General features: G+C 41.1%; 1 protein-coding gene across 26 annotated transcripts in view; it reads left to right on the top strand.

Annotated features, from left to right (window-relative positions):
• ATP11B (ATPase phospholipid transporting 11B (putative)) overlaps positions 1-15,773 on the top strand; it is a 109,001-nt gene extending 93,228 nt beyond the window's left edge. For 9 of the 26 annotated variants that reach the window (XR_013543264.1, XM_072996239.2, XM_078389799.1 and 6 more), the window contains one exon: positions 1,074-3,033. Coding sequence is in view for 13 of the 26 variants with exons in the window: in XM_072996239.2 (XP_072852340.1) it covers positions 1,074-1,292 (219 nt within the window). In the remaining 13 variants the exon portion in view is untranslated. Of the gene's footprint in view, positions 1-1,073; positions 3,034-5,964; positions 8,171-8,322; positions 8,589-14,124 lie in introns of those variants that run through there. The other 17 variants (XR_013543262.1, XR_013543256.1, XR_013543259.1 and 14 more) reach the window with 8 other exon arrangements.
• The last annotated feature ends 2,652 nt before the right edge of the window (positions 15,774-18,425 follow it).

Genomic DNA, 18,425 nt, shown 5'->3' with positions numbered 1-18,425 from the left:
TTTGCTTAATCAGACAGTCCTACTAGATTTCTCAACCTGTCATACTAGATTTCATTAGAGCCACCTCGTGCAAGATGAAATGGTTCACTTATTTCTTCACATACTTGTCACTCTTGTGCCAGTTTTTGCCCCTGTAGAGCAGTCACATATAGGAGGATTGACGCACCATTAGCTGTTATTTTGCATGAGCACCCCTTTTGATGTGCTGGTAGTGTCCTAGCACTGTCATAAATAGATTTTGTGGCACTGGAAGACAGCGGGCATGCCAACAGCCTCTAAAAATGCTTTCTCTGTGTGTGTGGATCATAGGTCTCCCCTTGCATATTGGAAATTTGCTGCAGTGAGTCAGACAACACTATTTTAGCATAACTAGAAGGGTGCTGAGGCTATGCTTCTCAAATTGACATCTTGCCACTACAACAGAGAATGGGTAGCACTTGTTTAGATTCTCACTGAAAGCGGGTTTTGCTGTTCTGGTAGATAGGAATGTTGGCAAGCAGTCCCTGTGGAACCTGTACAAAAATGCTTCCTCGGTTCCCTTGTAGAATTTTTTTATCTTTGAGGCTGCCATAGCAATAATTCCCTCCTGCCCCCATGGTGAATTGGGAATCTGTCCGAGGAGTAATGAGGATTTGTAAATAGGATGACAGGTTGAAATTCTTGGTGTTTAAACAGGATACTGTTTAAAGCAGTGGCCCCCAACCTTGGGCCTCCAGATGTTCTTGGACTTCAACTCCCAGAAATCCTGGCCAGCAGAGGTGGTGGTGAAGGTTTCTGGGAGTTGCAGTCCAAGAACATCTGGAGGCCCAAGGTTGGGGGCCATGGGTTTAAAGGACAGGGCTTAAATGATAAGGTAGCCAGGTTGTGCCCATTATCACCACCTCTGTAATCTGCATAATTTTCATGATCTGTGAGCAAAATGTCCTGTATTCACGCTTCAGAGATTTGCATTGCTTCTTAAATGTATGTATATTTGTGAGCTATTGTGTGTGTGCATATGTGTGTGTGTGTGTGTAAATCTGGTGATTTAATTCCTTCCCCTCCTTATTTCCCTTGCTTCCCCTCTTTCCTAGCTTATTGAAACAAGCGGCAGTATCAACTGCTTGGACTCCATGTGTTGCTTCTCAGATGGGGAAACAGCATGCGCACCTCTTAGAAGAATGTTGGAGCGAATAATGGGAAGATGCAGCCCGACTCGCGTCACCAGGTGTGGAATTTCTCTCAATTGCCTTTGCTGCAGACGGTTCTCCTATAAACTGGAAAACGATGAGCCAGCAGTGGTAGACGTCTAGCAACAGGCAGGAAGCCCTGCGCGCAAGCACTCTGTTAGGTCTTTTAAAAAAGATCAGTATTTGTGCTTTTGAAAGGGGCGAAGGGTGAGAAGGGAGATGTCTTTGTATTAGCACTAGTATTATTATTTTGCTTCAAAAACGTGTTGCTTTTTTTTTTTTACTTAACAACATTTTTTCTTGTCCAGCAGTTGCTGTGTGCCTAAACAGCTCTAACATACATGTCACAAACAATGCTCTGTTCTTTGTACTGCCAGCACACATTCTAGATGAGTGCCAGTGAACAGGCGATCTTTTGGTTACACACAGCTTTGTGTGTGCCCTGTGACACTTCACTTTGCGTTCTTTCTTATGTGCGTAGATCAATGTAGTCTTTCCTCCTGCTTAGTATGTCCTTTCCCTTAAAATCTTGTTAACGTCCTCTTTTTAAACTCTCCTGATTTCACTGTTTTGGCTATGCAAATCAGAAATCTATTTGTGAAATCAAGGGGTCTGTCCTTTTGTTGGTTCAACATATGTCTGTCTGATAGTCATGTGGCCACTGCTCAGTGTAGTTCTCCAAAGGCTGTATTTTCTCCCCTGAAATATCTTTCATCTGCAAAAGGAAAGGTCAGAAGGTTTTCTTTTGAGTGACCTTTTGCTCTTCATTGGCAGCTTGGAAAGTGATTTTTTAAAAACCCATATGGATTAGAAAGAAATTATATATTTAGTTCATAATAAGAACTTCTGTAGAAATCCATAACCTCCCAGAATTATGGGTGATTTTTATTTTTCTTTGTTTTTAGAATTCAGACTTTCTTTCAATACTGTGCCATTTACAAATGTGCAAAATTAATCTGCACATTTCTATAATAGCCATGATCCGGAGAAACCCTGCACCACCAGCTGTTAATGAATGGCTATTCCCATGTTCTTCCAGCAAGAGCCACGCAGCTAGGAGCTGATGGGAATAGCGCCCAGCAACCTCCGGAAGATTAGGGGTTCCCCAGCTCCAGAAAGAATTGGCCGTTTCATACTTGCAGTTATAGCAGAATAAACAGAACAGTGACAAGTACAGGAAGATATTTAAGGGATAGAAAATCAGCTTTTGGAGTTTGTACTGTATCTTTAATGCTTCTGAATGATATCACAGCCTGCTACGGTTCAAAGCCAACCTGGGAAAGTTCTGTTTATCGTCCTTTTAAGAACATCATCAAAGGATCTTTTAGAGCATCTGCTGGGAAGACATTTTTGCAACCTGTTATCACAGAAAAGACAGCCTTCTGCTCGCCTGAAAACGCCAGAGCGAACCAGTCAGGTAGAGGGTAGCGAGGGCTGGGTTGGTAGAAGTATCTGCATGTTGTGAGAAACAACGTAAGGCATTCGGATTCCATCCGCAGGGACCGCTTTCAGCAGAAGCATGAATCTTTTTTTTACCAAGGGCTGTGATCAGGTTAAAGGCTGTGATATCTTTCACATGATCTTTTTTTTTTTAATCATTGGGTAAATTGTGCTGCCAGTTTTTGATTGTATTTTCCAGTACTGACTTTTCCCTTATGTTCCTTTTCTGTTAATTGTTTTGTTTCTTAACAAAAGTGTTAGCCCCGTGTCTATCGTTCCCGCTCCAGTTTTTGTTAAATGCCATCATTCCATAAAATGGGAATTGTTATAAAACGGATTTTTTAAAAAAATAATAACCAATATTGCTTTGTATAGAAAGCAGGCATGATGTATAAAATAAACGTTTTATTAGACATTTTTAAAACAGGAGGAGCTTTTGATTGATCTGGCATTAATTTTTTTCTTCTTACTACATTGTTTGCTGTGTAAGAGTATTTTTGCCTCTGGATTATTCTTTTAACCTCCCCCCCCCCAAAACCCTACCATTTAGGATAGATGATATGTTGTATATCTGCCTCCTAACTTTGTGGGGGCAGATATACAACATACTGGAGCATTTGGCTCCCCCCGCCAGCTTCTCTCTCTCTCTCTCTCTCTCTCTCTCACACACACTCACACTCACACACACACACAGGTCTTTTAGCCCTCAATAGTACACCGATAACGTTCAACCTCAAACCAATAAAAATCCATTAGAATGAACAAGAAGTGCTAGCTTTAAAGACATTTTTCCAGTGTTTTTTTGCTGTTAAATTTCAGCAGGAGGTTAAAAAAAGTCCTTGACAGACTAATTCCCTACTTTTTTTTTTAAAGGGCTTGTATCAGTTTGCTACCCAAATACTGCAACATGATTTGCCACTGAATTTCAGTGGTGTTGGGTGGAGTATAAATAGATGCATTTGGCGGGTTTGAGAGCTAAATCTGCTCTGGTGACCCCAACCCCAGAAGGCTAGGCCCTAATCCTAATCCATATATTTCTGGCATGGATTCTGTTTCTCAGTCACCCTGGAGGGTAACCAATTGTCAGAATTATATCCTGCTTTGTAGCATTTTTAAAAATACTTCTAAAATGATCTGGGTACACATGTTTCTGGCTGTGCATAGTTGTTCCAGGTAGGTGCAATATGCTTTGTGCTGAATTTTAAATAAAGAGTCTAGTGATTGTTGCTTTTTCTTCTGGCACGTTTTGCAAATGTTTCTCTATCATGGTGTGATTAAATCTCATATGTGACAGAATCATACAGTTTATCTAGTATCTTCTCCACTCGTTTCGTTAAGCAAATGGAAATATAGATCCTGGCTTACTGCCATCCATTCTGCTGAAGTTTAGCTTCAGTGTGGATCATCTGCTAGAATGAGACAGAATAATGAAAATCTCTGGATACTTTTATTAATCAGCAAGGTATTTCGGTAACACAACAAATATTATTATTTATTACTCTTTATTTTTAAAAAAATATTTATATGCCACTTCTCTCCTAAAGGAATGCAAGTTGGCTTACAGTATTAAAGGAAACAAAGTTAAAAGCTAAACTAAGAAAATATTGCAATATTTTAAAAAAGCATTAAACAATTGCTGTACCATATTAAAAATTATTAAAAAGAGCAGTATTAAAAACACAATCCCTTTTTAAAATCCCGATGGTCAGTCAGTCATTTAAAGGAAAACCTGCCTGCATACACTTAGCTTCAGGAATATACTGGCTTTATGGTACCCAGCACTGCTGTTGGCCGGGCCGTTATGATGTGTGAGAGATGGGACTGTATGAGGCTTGAGTATTCATTCCCCAAAATGACTGTGTAGCCATAATAATTCTTTAGGACCCTGGGTAGGAACTAAGAATTTTGAGGTGTACTTCCCAGCAGTTAGGTATGTTGCCCAAACGAAATACCGTATTTTTCGCACCATAAGACGCACTATTTCCCCACAAAACAGGGGGGTGGAAAGTCTGTGCGTCTTATGGAGCGAAGAAAACAGATTATATTTTCCTGTTTTCTCCTAAAAAATTGGTGCGTCTTATGGAAAGGTGCGTCTTATAGAGCGAAAAATACGGTATTTCTCATAGGCCAAACTTTGAAAGCTCACTACCAATCATCTTGTGATTGGCAGTGTAAATCCAGTGCCCTTACTTTAGCGATGGAACACCAGCTAGTCCTGAATCTCCACCATTCTGTGTGTCCCATCATGGCCAACCCTGACTGTAGTACAAATAGACCCAGGGCTTATGAAAGGCAGAGATTCACATCCAGCATCCATTAAGTCTTTTGACTGGCACCAGTGTCAGTGCTGCAGGTGTATTGTGTGAGATTTAAAAGACTTTTTTGGGGAAATTATGTGAGCACTCATATGTTACCAGCTCTTAATATTCTGTCAGATATGAGAAATGTAGTATTAAATCAATGCCTGATACCATTCTGGATGGGAGCACTTCTGTTTATTTAAGGGTGTTTAAATGCTTGGAGCACAAGGGGAAATGTGGTACTTCTCTGCTAATCTCAACTACAATTTCTGAGAAGGAATCCTAAGTTTCCATTGACTGTAAAAGAGAATATTGGTGTATGGCTTTTCTAACTTCTGTAATATGTTACTCGTCTGTCTTTCATCAAAATTTTCTCATTCCATCAGTCACTCAAAACTTTTAATGTTGGGTCATTTTGATACTTTGCTCAGCAGATTTCAGATGGACAGAAGATACAAATATTTACATTACTACTTATTCTAAGTTTTGGATCCATATATTTACTTTGTCAAGCTTTCCAATAGTCATTCTGATTTACACCATTCTCTTAAAATACACCCAGCACAATCCATTATCTTCAGTATGCCTAATTAACCATGAATGCAGAGCTTTTGCTGTTTATTCCTATGACAGGAAAATGCTCTATGGACTATGTCTACTGTATGTGATAAGTTTTCCCACTCGGAACAGAGACACATCTGCCCATATGTGATTGTGGGTAACAGGTACAACATAAAACAAGTTTCATTCATCTAAAAGAGCCCTTTACCCATATTGTAGCTGTCCGGCAAGGTGGGCATTCCTAACATTTACACAAAGCCACACAGGAATTATTCCGCGCCTCAGTTGGAAATCATCTCCCTATATTTGTATGTTTGCTTCCAAGTTGGATTATGTTCCAGATTAAACCGTGTGTGTCAGGAAGTGCACAGCATTGGGGGTGGTCAACCCTATTTTGCTTTTATTTTTGAAGTTTTGGTTTAGATTTTTTTTTTCAAAAAATCTTTAATCTTCACCTTTCTGGTCAGCAAACTTATCTCTTATTATTACTTTAGATCATGGAGCTCTACGGAACCCTTCCATACCAACGACCGAAGCATCTTGACGCTGTCCACAATGGACTCAGTTACATGTTGAGACTTTTCTCGATGGAAATTCATGTGTATATTCTGACAATAGGTTAAAAGTGGGTTGAGTCCATTTCCCTGTTTTAAAAAAATCTGCTGACCCTGCAGAGTCACATAAGGAACTTTGCTCTACTGAACTGTCTTAGCGTCTCCCAGCTGATTAAAAGAAGAATTGAAGGTTATTCTTTCTTCTGGGTCCCATACCAACAGCTTGGGTGAAATTGGTGGCATTCCTTTTGGATGTCACTCTGATATTGCAACCAAGTGGTTGTACTCAAATAAGGATTGTCTTCTGTTTGAAGTTCTTGACTTTTTTAGTCTTGTTTTGGAAAGGCTATTTATTGAAGCTTATTAACATTGTTCCAGTGGATACTCTTGGTTTTCCATGGTCAAATTGAAGGACAATACAGTAAAATCCTTCAAAGCAGGGAGGGTGCAACTGCTCCCAAATACCCCTAACTTGTGAAGATAATCAAGATATTATGAGATATTATGGAATTGATAGCTCTCATATTTTTAAACAATGGAAATTAACCCTCTTCATGTATTTTATTTGCTAATCCTGAAAGGTTCTAAACATGGAAAATCACAAAGAAGCCATAACAAATAAAGTATAATCCCATATACTTTATTTGAAAAGGGCATGTTTGATTCATATCTGTTGCTGAGTTTTTTCCCCTTCAATATTTATTTATTCAGCAATACTATACTGCTCATGAGAGCACTTAAAAGATTATGTTTTGCCTTAAGTTTTTGCAGAGGCTGCAAAAGTCATGGCCATGTTCTGCATTGTTAATATCAATTGAAGCTTTATGGGGCTGCACAATATATTGGCTGAGATCCTGCTGTGTGGTTATACAATATACCTTTTGGATATGAATGGCCATAAGTTTAAAAAAATTCTGTAAGCATTATCGTTTTGGGGTCAAGTCACACAACACAGTATACAGCTAATGTCTATGGAGATTTCTTAACAGCGGTGCACTTCCAAATGCTATTCCATTTGTGTAACTAACTGCACAACAGTGGCTATATTGTAAAATGTAGTCTAAATGCAATGAACATGTGTGTGTGCATGACTTGCTCCACCGCCACCATCTTTTTCTACTCATTTTGAGTCGAAGTCTGCTTTTGTGCCAGAGGGTGGCAAATGACCCAGAAATTCCTAAAATACCCAGCCACCATGGCCAGGTATCCTGAATGCTGTGGTCCAAAGAAGTAACCTTTTCCATTTCTGACACCAGACGTGTAACAAAACTATCCCCACGTCATCTTACAACCTCTGTTGAACGATAACATGCACCAACACCATGGCATTCAACTTTCCCTCTGCATCTCCCATTTCACTAGCTGCTGTTTGGAGAGAATGGGAAATGGAGTGCATTGCACATCTTTTACCAGACATTATTGGTGTGATGTCAGATTGCTTGCCCTTGTAATGTCTGCTTTGGAAATCCTGTATCCTCATCCCCCATACCATGTCCTCCAAAGGTTTGTTGAGTGTATGTGGCTGCCTCTACAGTTGAGACAATCAGGACTCAGAAGTTGTACATGGAACACCTTGGCCGGTATTCTGTTTTTAGTCTCAATTAGAGAAGAGCCTTTAACTCAAGGGAATGGGCATTAGTGTTGACTTACTTTTCAGCCATTCCTCCAATGAGTCTTCTCTCTCATTGAGATTAATAAAAGGGCCCTGGCCATTTGTGTAGTCCTCTGGGTTGGGCCACATACACTTGCAAATTGTATCACGTGTAGGGAGGTCTCCCAAGTTTTCTTTTTCACAAGTTTGTTTGTTTTGCTGCATAAGTTAAGAAAGTAACTCAGGATAGGTGAGTAACACTCCAGATATACCAGAGCATTGCAGGACAGATCCTGTTTGCCTAAAGTTTGCAAGAGGGAGATTCACAGTGGATTGTGCTAGTTGTAATCAGATGACTACTTTGGCTTCATTTGCACTTACCATCACCACCCTGTCTTCAAATGTCCTTCTTCAAAGTTGTCCATTCCTTGTAACATCATAAATTACTAGTTCATCTATATATTGTCGCTGCTTTGCAAGCAATCTTGTTAGAAAAGGCATTGGCTTTTAAAAAAAACAGCTCCAAGCATTTATTAAAACTTGTACAGTACAATACTATATCTTTTTTGTCTTTTCATTTGAAGAGTGAAGATTTACACATTTTTGTCCACAGATGCACACAATTCTTATCTGAAGATGAACTGACTTTTGTGTTGTGTTTTTTTAAACTTCCCATTTCTTCCCCCTCTCTTTCCTCCCCTCCTCAGTGTGTGTAAGGGTACAGAAGAAGCATGCATTTAAACAAATTCAGGAGGAATATAAGAATCCAACTGCCCAAGCCAGGTATAATTTTTTATCTGAAAAGAAAGAAAGAAAACAAAATATTTTTATTTCATTGTACCATTCTGTCTTTGCATGATCAACAGGACTTGAGTCAAATGGAATTGGAGCAAATCTTTTTTCTACTGGATCACAAATAATACTTTTGTAATTTCGTTTTTAAGAAAAGAATAATCTTTGTGTATTTTGGTAACTTGTGTATTTTGGTTTTGTTCTAGTCTGCATAGCAAAAAGAACCAAGAATGTAGGAATTGGAGGTAAAATTAATCCTATGTAACACTACTGAGCCAATGGGCCTGTCCACACTGGCATATAGATATGGTATATGGATCGCTGGGGGTGCAGTCTGAAGTGGGGAAAATATTGTCCACAAGTGTATCTACTTAAAATGAGCATCCTTCCCCTTTAAGAGCTGTCACACACCTTTTGGAACCATCAGTACAGCATGTATTCTTTTTGGCATGTTCCTTCTTTAGACTGGAGAGATAGCAGCCTCTGCCATTGTGGGAAGGGCAACAGAGAGGCGGGAAGGGAAAAATTGGAACAGCACTGACAGAGGGAGAGAAAAGTAACGTAATAATAATAATAATAATAATAATAATAATAATAATAATAATAATAATAATAATAATAAAAATAATAATAATAATAATAATAATAAAAATAAATAAATAAATAAATAAATAAATAAATAAATAAATAAATAAATAAATAAATAAATAAATAAATAATTTAACTTTCCTTGATCCTCCACAGATGATCAGGGGGAAGCACTTAAATGAAAGCTGATCCAGGCCACAAGATGTCATTTGCTCTTCCAACAGGAGGAGTGCTCCAAATGGCCCATCACTCCTTCCCCCCCCATACAACCTCAACAGACCCTTTGTAGCCCAATTCACCCCAAACAGCCAGTATGGACAGATCCAGTTAGTTACTGGACAGTAACTGTTGAGGAAACTCAAGAAAAGGAAAGTGTCTTGCGTTTCCATCAGTCCACTTTCTCAGATGCAGAATAAGCCCTAAAAATCACTTCAGTACTTGAACTCGATGTCAAACAAGCATTATCTACTGTTGCCTCCCTTACATAACTTGTATGTTGTCATCTGAATAAGGGGCAGTGTTTTTATGTCTGTGGGCACTTACACGGACTGGTTCCAGGTGGCTCAGTCTTCTTTATTTCAGCCCCAGTCTACTGAAATACGCCCAGGTTTGTGGCAACCCTCTTCTTATTTTGGCCCGGCTGTTCTAAATATCACACACTGATTTTGGACGATGGCCCTGCTTCTCCCTTCCTGCTGAGCAGTGTTTTTGACTTAAACCTGATGGATGGTATCCTGTTTGCAGCAAACATGCTGTGGAACAGTGTTTTGAAAGCAGGTCGTCCTTCCTTGTCATTTGCATCAGGGGGAATCCAGTAACCTTGTGTGTGTGTGCAAAACACCCATTTAAAGCAACGGTGCCATCTCTGTCTTGTTGTTGTTTAGTTGTTAAGTCGTGTCTGATTCTTTGTGACCCCATGGACCAGAGCACGCCAGGCCCTTCTGTCTTCCACTGCTTCCCGAAGTTGAGTCAAAGTCATATTCGTAGCTTCAATGTCACTATCCAACCATCTCATCCTCTGTCGTCCCCTTCTCCTCTTGCCTTCACACTTGCCCAACATCAGGGGCTTTTCCAGAGAGATTTCTCATGAGATAGCCAAAGTATTGGAGCCTCCAGTTTGAGCACTCAGAGTTGATTTCCTTTAGAATGGATAGGTTTGTTCTCCTTGCAGTCCAGGGGACTCTCAAAAGTCTCCTTCAGCACCACAATTCAAAAGCATCAATTCTTCGGCGGTCAGCTTTCTTTATGGTCCAGCACTCACTTCCAGACATCAGTACTGGAAAAACCATAGCTTTGACTATGTGGACCTTTGTCGGCAAGGTGATGTCTCTGCTTTTTAAGATGCTGTCAAGGTTTGTCATCGCTTTCCTCCCAAGAAGCAGGTATCTTTTAATTTCGTGGCTGCTGTCACCATCTGCAGTGATCATGGAACCCAAGAAAGTAAAATCTGTCACTGCCTCCATATCTTCCCCTTCTATTCGCCAGGAGGTGATGGGACCAGTGGCCATGATCTTAGTTGAGCTTCAGACCTTTTTTTTTTTTTTTTTTTGCACTCTCCTCTTTCACCCTCATTAAGAGGTTCCTCCTCACTTTCTGCCATCAGAGTGGTATCATCTGCATATCGGAGGTTGTTGATATTTCTCCCGGCAATCTTAATTCCGGCTTGGGATTCCTCCAGTCCAGCCTTTCACATGATGTGTTCTGCATATAAGTTAAATAAGGAGGGAGACAATATACAACCTTGTCGTATTCCTTTCCCAATTTTGAACCAATCCATTGTTCCATGACCAGTTCTAACTGTTGCTTCCTGTCCCACATACAGATTTCTCAGGAGATAGATAAGGTAGTCAGGCACTTTTATTTCTTTAAGAACCTGCCATAGTTTGCTGTGGTCCACACAGTCAAAGGCTTTTGCGTAGTCAATGAAGCAGAAGTAGATGTTTTTCTGGAATTCTCTGGCTTTCTCCATAATCCAGCACATGTTAGCAATTTGGTCTCTAGTTCCTCTTCGAAATCCCGCTTGTACTTCTGGGAGTTCTCGGTCCACCTACTGCTGAAGCCTACCTTGGAGGATTTTGAGCATAACCTTGCTAGCGTGTGAAATGAGTGCAGTTGTACAGTAGTTGGAGCATTCTTTGGCACTGCCCTTCTTTGGGATTGGGATGTAGACTGATTTTTTTCCAGTCCTCTGGCCAATATTGAGTTTTCCAAACTTGCTGGCATATTGAATGTAGCACCTTAACAGCATCATCTTTTAAGATTTTAAATAGTTCAATTGGAATGCCATCACCTCCACTGGCCTTGTTGTTCGCGAGGCTTTCTAAGGCCCACTTGACTTCACTCTCCAGGATGTCTGGCTCAAGGTCAGCAACTACATTGTCTGGGTTGTCCGGGACATCCAGATCTTTCTGGTATAATCCCTCTGTGTATTCATGCCACGTCTTCTTGATGTCTTCTGCTTCTGTTAAGTCCCTACCATTTTTGTCCTTTATCGTGTCTATCTTTGCACAAAATGTTGCTTTTCTATTATTTTCCAGTATCGGACTTTCCTTTCACTTCCAGGCGTGTCCGCAGCTGAGCATCCTTTCAGCTTTGGCCCAACCACTTCATTAGCTCTGGAACTACTTGTCCTCCGCTCTTCCTCAGTAGCATGTTGAACGCCTTCCAACCTGAGGGGCTCATCTTCCAGCGTCATATCTTTTAGCCTTTTTTTCTGCCCATGGAGTTTTCTTGGTGAAGATACTGAAGTGGCTTGCCAGTTCCTGCTTCAGTTGGATTGCGTTTAGTCAAAACTCTCCACTATGACCTGTCCGTCTTGGGTGTCCCTGCACGGCATAGCCCTTAGCTTCTCTGAATTACTCCAGCCACTTCACCACGACAAGGCAGCAATCCGTGAAGGTCTTTGGCTTGCATTACTACAAATTAGAGATCAGCACCAGCAGGGTTGGGATGAAACATTCTACTGGTGGAACTGTTGCGGTTTTCTGATGAGTGACAGGATACTGGCTCCTGTATTTTTAGAATTGCTAACAAACTTCGGAGATTCCTCCTGCAAATTTGACTTCCAACAGATTCAGCCTTCTTGGCAAATTTACTCAGAAAGGAAAAAGCCGTTTTCGTCCAGCAACTTTCCATAGTCAGACCTTGTCCTTCTTAACAAGTATAGGATATGCACTTCAGAAGAACTACATAACTGAGTTATTGAAGACTCATGGAAATTAACAGGACTTTGGCCTAAATCTATTTGTTAGTCCAAATTAGACTAGAACCGTAAATTCCATTGATTCAGTAGGGCAACTGCAGTGGGGATTAACGATTGGATTTAGGTTAGGTCCCGTTGCTTTCATTGAGCTACCAAACTGGTTCCAATTTTACACATTGTTCCACACATGAAGGTCCATGGCTCTCCTCTAGAATGCAGAATTGTTGGTGGAGGAAAATTCTGACTTCATCTGTCCTTAGATTCAGCCACCATCATTATGCAAAACGTCCAGAAGAAGTAGCAGCTGCACTCAAATACTCAATGATCTGTTACTTCTTGTGCGTAGCTTCATTCCCATTGCTTCTTAAGCTGAATTCAGGCATTCAAATAAGTGAAAGCAAGAGGTGGGGGGGGAGAGATTTATAGCCTTCTCTGTTGTTGTTTCCTTGGGGACAGGATCAGTTGGGGAGGAAAACTGTTATGCATGTAATTACTCCATGAGGTTGGGAGTTCCGCAAGATGAAGGTCCCCAGTCACAAGGAGAAGCTGCCCCTATAAGCAGATGGTCTCCTCTGGGTTGTCCTCCTTCATGTGGAGATACTGACTGGCAAGGTAGGGCTAAAGTCTCTCTATTCAACTCCCTTGAATAGGGCTTCTGGTGATAGCCTTCTACCTACCTATAGATTTATTTGGGTTCCATCCATTGTTTGTTGCTAAAGACCATACAAGGTACCCAGTTGGAAAAAGAATGTCAGGGCAATTCTGGTTTACCTTAAAATCGCTCGACAGATTTTAATATTTACATTTAACTGAATTTAAATGATGTATTGAGGGCGAGATATAAGATGCTTTCAGAATTATTTCCAAATTCTTGGTGCAAGGGGTGTTTTGTAACAAGAGAAGCACATCAAATGAAAGCTCCATTTTGTAGTGCTAAAATGTTTACAACAGAGTAGTGGTTCCCAGCCTTGGGTTCCCAGATGTTCTCAAACTAAACTCCCAGAAACCTTTAACACTAGCTGACTTGGCTAGGATTTCTGGGAGTTGTAGTCCATAAACATTTGGGGGGCCAAGTTTGGAAAGCACTACAGCAGAGATTTGCAGATGTGTGGTTTTTGGACTATAACTCCCAGTATTCCCCTTCCCAGTGGCCAATGCCTAGAGCATTCTAGGAGTTGTGCTCCAAAAAGAGTCTCGTGGCGCAGTGGTTAAAACGCTGTACTGCAGCTAAAACTGTGCTCACGACCTGGGGTTCAAATCCCAGGTAGCCAGCTCAAGGTTGACTCAGCCTTCCATCCTTCCGAGGTCGGTAAAATGAGTACCCAGCTTGCTGGGGGGGGGGGGCAATGTGTAGCCTGTATAATTAAAAAATTGTAAACCGCCCGGAGAGTGCTTGTAGCGCTATGGGGCGGTATATAAGTCCAATAAATAAATAAATAAATAAATAAAAATACAAATTCGCACACCACTACTTCATAGCCAGCCAAAAGAAGGTAGCTGATGGAATTTCTGGCCTGGTTGAGTTTTCTGAGTTTAATTTTTAATGGTCAGTGAAGTCTGGTCTTTTGTAGGTTGTTTTTCTTAAACTCTTCTCCATCTTTGTTTTCTGTGAAATGCAGTCCTCAAGTGTGGTTAAGATGATCTCAGACAACCCCAGCCCATTGGTTTACTGAGTTCATAAATACGGTAGTTGCTCAGGTATCCGGTAGAAACCCATGAAAACAACCTCATTATTTCCTACTTTAGGGTAATCTTCATAAAATAGAATTATACCAGAAAGGGGCAACTCCCTCAGATTTTTATCTGTTCTGTTGAAGCCGACAAGGCTTAGCCTTTTTTCATATGCTCTCCTGTATTGTTTGTTCCCCCTTTTCAATATTTAGCTTCCTTCCTTGGACTCATCAGCATGCTCACTTGTTTATTTCAGTGTTTGCTGTTATTTCGGTGGCTTCTTCTCTTGAGAGAAGAGTGTGAATTCCGAGGGCACTATTGACATCTGAATCTTGGCTTGGTGCACATGTTTGCTTGCACATTTGAGGCTTAGAGTGTGCACAGGCCATATCTTGCCTCTGATGCTGAAGGCCATGACTCAGCCTGTGTTTATACAGAATCTTCCCATTGCCCATTGATCAGGTCAGTGTGGATCTTTGTGGGTAATTTTGGCTACTAAATACTAAAGTTTCTGCCATCTCCAAGAAAGGTTGGGGGGAAATCCTCTGGTGGAAATTTCCAAATGCTGCTACCATTCAGTGTCAAAAGGACAGTACTGGATGAGGCAAGGGTCTTAAGCTGTACCACATATTACGGTTGTGATGAAGCTGCAGCTGAAAACTGTCACGGCCCCAATAGCAACCTTGTGGGTAGTCACAGAAGTACTAAGAATTCTCTATTACCAGCCCTCATAAAAGCAAGAACTTGCAGGGTTTCCTGAGGAGAAATCATGTCTACAGTAATAGGTATCTGCAGTGTAAATACAGTCTGCTGGAAAAGGAGAGAAGGTTGTGTACCTTGAAGCCTTTAAATGTGGTTTTACATTAGAGGGTGTGTTGTATAGAAAAGACTGCAGTGGGATAACACAACCAGTAAATTAGAAATTGCCATTGCTTTAAGAATGTTACATTTCTGCTTGTCAACTGTTTCATACTTATTGCCACGAGAACAACAGATAAATAATACAGCATAAATGATCTGTTGCTAAAATGTACACAGAGGTACCCAGTAAGATGTTGTGGAAGTGTACAGCAAATTATTTATAAATTCCTTCTGGCCCTAGTCCAGAGGCAGTGAATCCTAGTTAAGGCTTTTAATTCAGCACCTGTAAAAGCAATCTCCGTTGAAGCTAGTGGGATTTACTCCTGAGTAAACAAGTATACCGTTTTGCAACCAACCTTTATTTCAGTGAGATTTACCATTCATTATCTGGATTAGGGGCAAATTTGGATTTCAAGAAAATCCAACTGAATCAATAGTAATAATTATTTGTACTCAAGTTTTTTTCAAGTGAATCATTATTGCCTGGGAGAAGTGCCCCCCCTCTTTTTTTAACCTATGTGAGAGAAGATGTACAAACACCTTTTTTAAGAATCCGTGAAATATTTTATTTTTGAACCAAGAGTTTCTGAGAGGAAAGACATGATCTCTAATATACCAAAGACTGTGTCATATAACATGTTTGATGTATGGTCCTGCGGATTGTTTCTGCCCTTCGCTTCATGAAGGAGCCATCTTGCATCTCTGTCCGGGACAAAAGCCAGATCGGGTGTGCTGCTCTCCAGTTTTGGAAGGAACCCAGGCTGGTGCTCTTGCAAGGAACAACAACACACTCCCTCAGAGCTGGCTACGTCTCAGACTAGTGAGAGGTAGACATTAAGGAATCATTGCCAACTGGGAAGTCACAGCAATAATTGGCACCCCAAAATCTTGACTGCAGGCACCGTGGCCATCCTGCCATCATTTTTAGATGCTCTGTGGCATCAGAGTTTAATATAGTGTGCTTACTTGTATTGCTATGTCAGTAATTTGTTCTACAGAAATTTATGGAAATTATATTTATTGATTAAAACATTGGACTTTTAACCAGCTTGGCCTCTTTATTGTCGGAGAATTAATTGCAGGTTAAGTGAGCCCTGCGTAGCCTCTGTGCACAGACAGAAGAAGTAAAGGAAGGAACTGGAGAGATGACGTATCTGCCACCTTCAGTTGGATAGCTCGCAACCCTGAGTGTTTCAACAGGCAGAAAGCACCGTATTTTTCCATGTATAAGATGCCCCCATGTATAAGACGCCCCCCTATTTTTCTAGCCCAAAATTAAGAAATCTAAGTGGGGCTTAGCAAGTGTAGAGGGAAAGGGATCAAAGCGCTACAGGATCACTTTGATCCCTGCTTTCTCCCTTCGTGCTAAGCCCCACAGGGCGTAGCAAAAGGAGGGGGAAAGGGATCAAAGCAATCCTGTGATTGCATGATCGTTTTGATCCCTTTCTCCCTTATACATCCAAGGGATTTGATCTTTTCCCCTCTTCGTTTTGCTAAACCCCATGGGATTTAGCAAGCAGAGGGGAAAGCAGGGATCAAAGATATCCTGCAGCGCTTTGATCCCTGCTTTCCTTTTGCTACGGCTTAGCAAGTGGAGGGGAAAGCAGGGATCAAAGCCCTGCAAGATCACTTTGATCCCTGCTTTCCCCTTCACTTGTTTTTGTTCTCTCCTCAACTTCCCTGTATAAGACAACCCTCAATTTTTTGTCTAAAGATTTTAGACAAAAGTATAGTCTTATACATGGAAAAAATACAGTATGTTCTGTCTAGTAAGTAACTCAGCTCTCTGAATGATCTTCATTTGGTCCCACAGTGCTCTGCAGAAAGCTATATCCAAGTGGAAAGATGCTTCTCCCTTCTCTGGCCAATTAAATTCTGAAATAAATGTATAGGGATAGGTTTATACACAAATGCACACTTTATTTCCAGTCTCTCCCCAGCAAGGTTCCGGAAACAATCACTAGCATCATTAAAGCGTGATTCAAAATACAAGCACCTGCAGTTGCTGTGAATTTATGGAGAGCTAGCCTGTTTTTTGTTTTGAATATATAACTCTCCATCCAGCTAAAATGCACGACCTGTCAGAAACCACAGACACAAATGGGAAGCAGATCTGGCAGGTTACCTATCGGTGAGGATAGGTAAATGTAAGATCTGTGTATAGACTGGGGCAACCACTAGTTTTATGAGGATGAGGTCCAAAAGAAGGGTTGGTAGTGGATACGCAAAGTTCCTCTTCTCACGCTGCTTGTGCAAGGAGGAATTCCCCAACTCTATGTACAAACACAACACCCCTCTCTTTTTCTGCAATGGAGTGACCATTACAAGTCAGAGATGGCAAGAGCAACAGAGAACGCTCTGGATGTCAACGTCTTGTGCTCCATATTTATGGACCGCATTCTGCCCTGTGTCTAAGGTGCTACAAGATCCATGTTGTTTTTTCCACAGAAGTAGTCTTGGAAGCATTCACTCTCTGCAGGTGGCACTGTGTGAGGGCCAGTGTAACATCTAGGAAAGCAAAAAAGGCTTTTTATGAATTAACATCTGGTCCAAAGGCAAACACGTCATAACAGCTGCAATCGCCAGGGTCTGTCTGTCTGTCTGTCTGTATTCATTCATTCATTCATTCATTCATTCATTCATTCATTCATTCATTCATTCAATTTATATCCTGCCTATCTGGTCTTGCGACCACTCTAGGCGGCAAGACAGGAAGACAAGACCTTTAGGAAACCACAGCTATGTATATTCCTGAGAGCTACAACCCCCTCAACTCAGATAATACACCAAAGGACTACATGGGTACCAAGTGTGATCTTAAAGTCCCCACACATGCACTTTGGTGTCCCCCTGGCGCCAGGGTGCTTCAGAATCATGGCCCTGAAGACTGTTTTCTTGTGGTGGTGACTTTAGCCGAGAGTCCAGAGCAAGTGCAGCTACTCCTCTAAGATAGAGAGAGCTCTTCATGTTTCATCAAAATGGGTTGTACAGCAACTGGATCTAATTTTTAACTATTGTTTATCTAAGCCCTTACAGGTATGCATGTACAGTGGATATGTACAATATAGCTTAAATTTTACAAAGGCAGAAATAAGGCCAAAGCCCTATGGATTGCCCTTCGGGTCATCCCTATGCTGCTAAATTGCTACTCTCTCCTTCTTTGGTTGGTGCACGTAATACGTCACACTGGTGTGTACCTCTTGGAATCTGCTGGTCTCCTCAGAGGATTCTAGTCCATTTGGTTCCGCCAAAAGTCATTGGAGAGAGCTGGGCAGTAGCCACACGCTCCTCAGCTATTTTTGCTTCTTCAGTAGGATGGTCCTCCAGATAACATATACTGCTTCGATGTTATGCACCATCTAGTAGCTTCCAACTTCTGGTGCCTCTATGATTTCATTACCTCCAAAAGGGCCTGTCAGTAACAATCCTGCTCAGGTCTTGTAAACTAAAAGCCTTGGGGTACCTATGAGGTAGTCCATTAGATGATGTGGGAATTAGCAAACTGGTGATTTTCCCATTCATGTCACTAATCATTTTGAGAATGTAAGCGTTAACAGTCCTTGCATTGGAAGATAATACTGGTGACTCAGCTTTGGTTTGGGCTGCTGATGTTTATGCACTATCTGGGCTGCATCTCTGGATGCCAAACATGAGTGCTTTCGATTGCTTTCCATGAGAACAGGCCTTTTCCATCTC

Source organism: Pogona vitticeps, chromosome 3, assembly GCF_051106095.1.
Source record: "Pogona vitticeps strain Pit_001003342236 chromosome 3, PviZW2.1, whole genome shotgun sequence".
NCBI classification, from domain to species: domain Eukaryota; kingdom Metazoa; phylum Chordata; class Lepidosauria; order Squamata; family Agamidae; genus Pogona; species Pogona vitticeps.
Note: the sequence above shows the minus strand (reverse complement) of the source record. Positions and strands in the feature narration are given on the sequence as shown.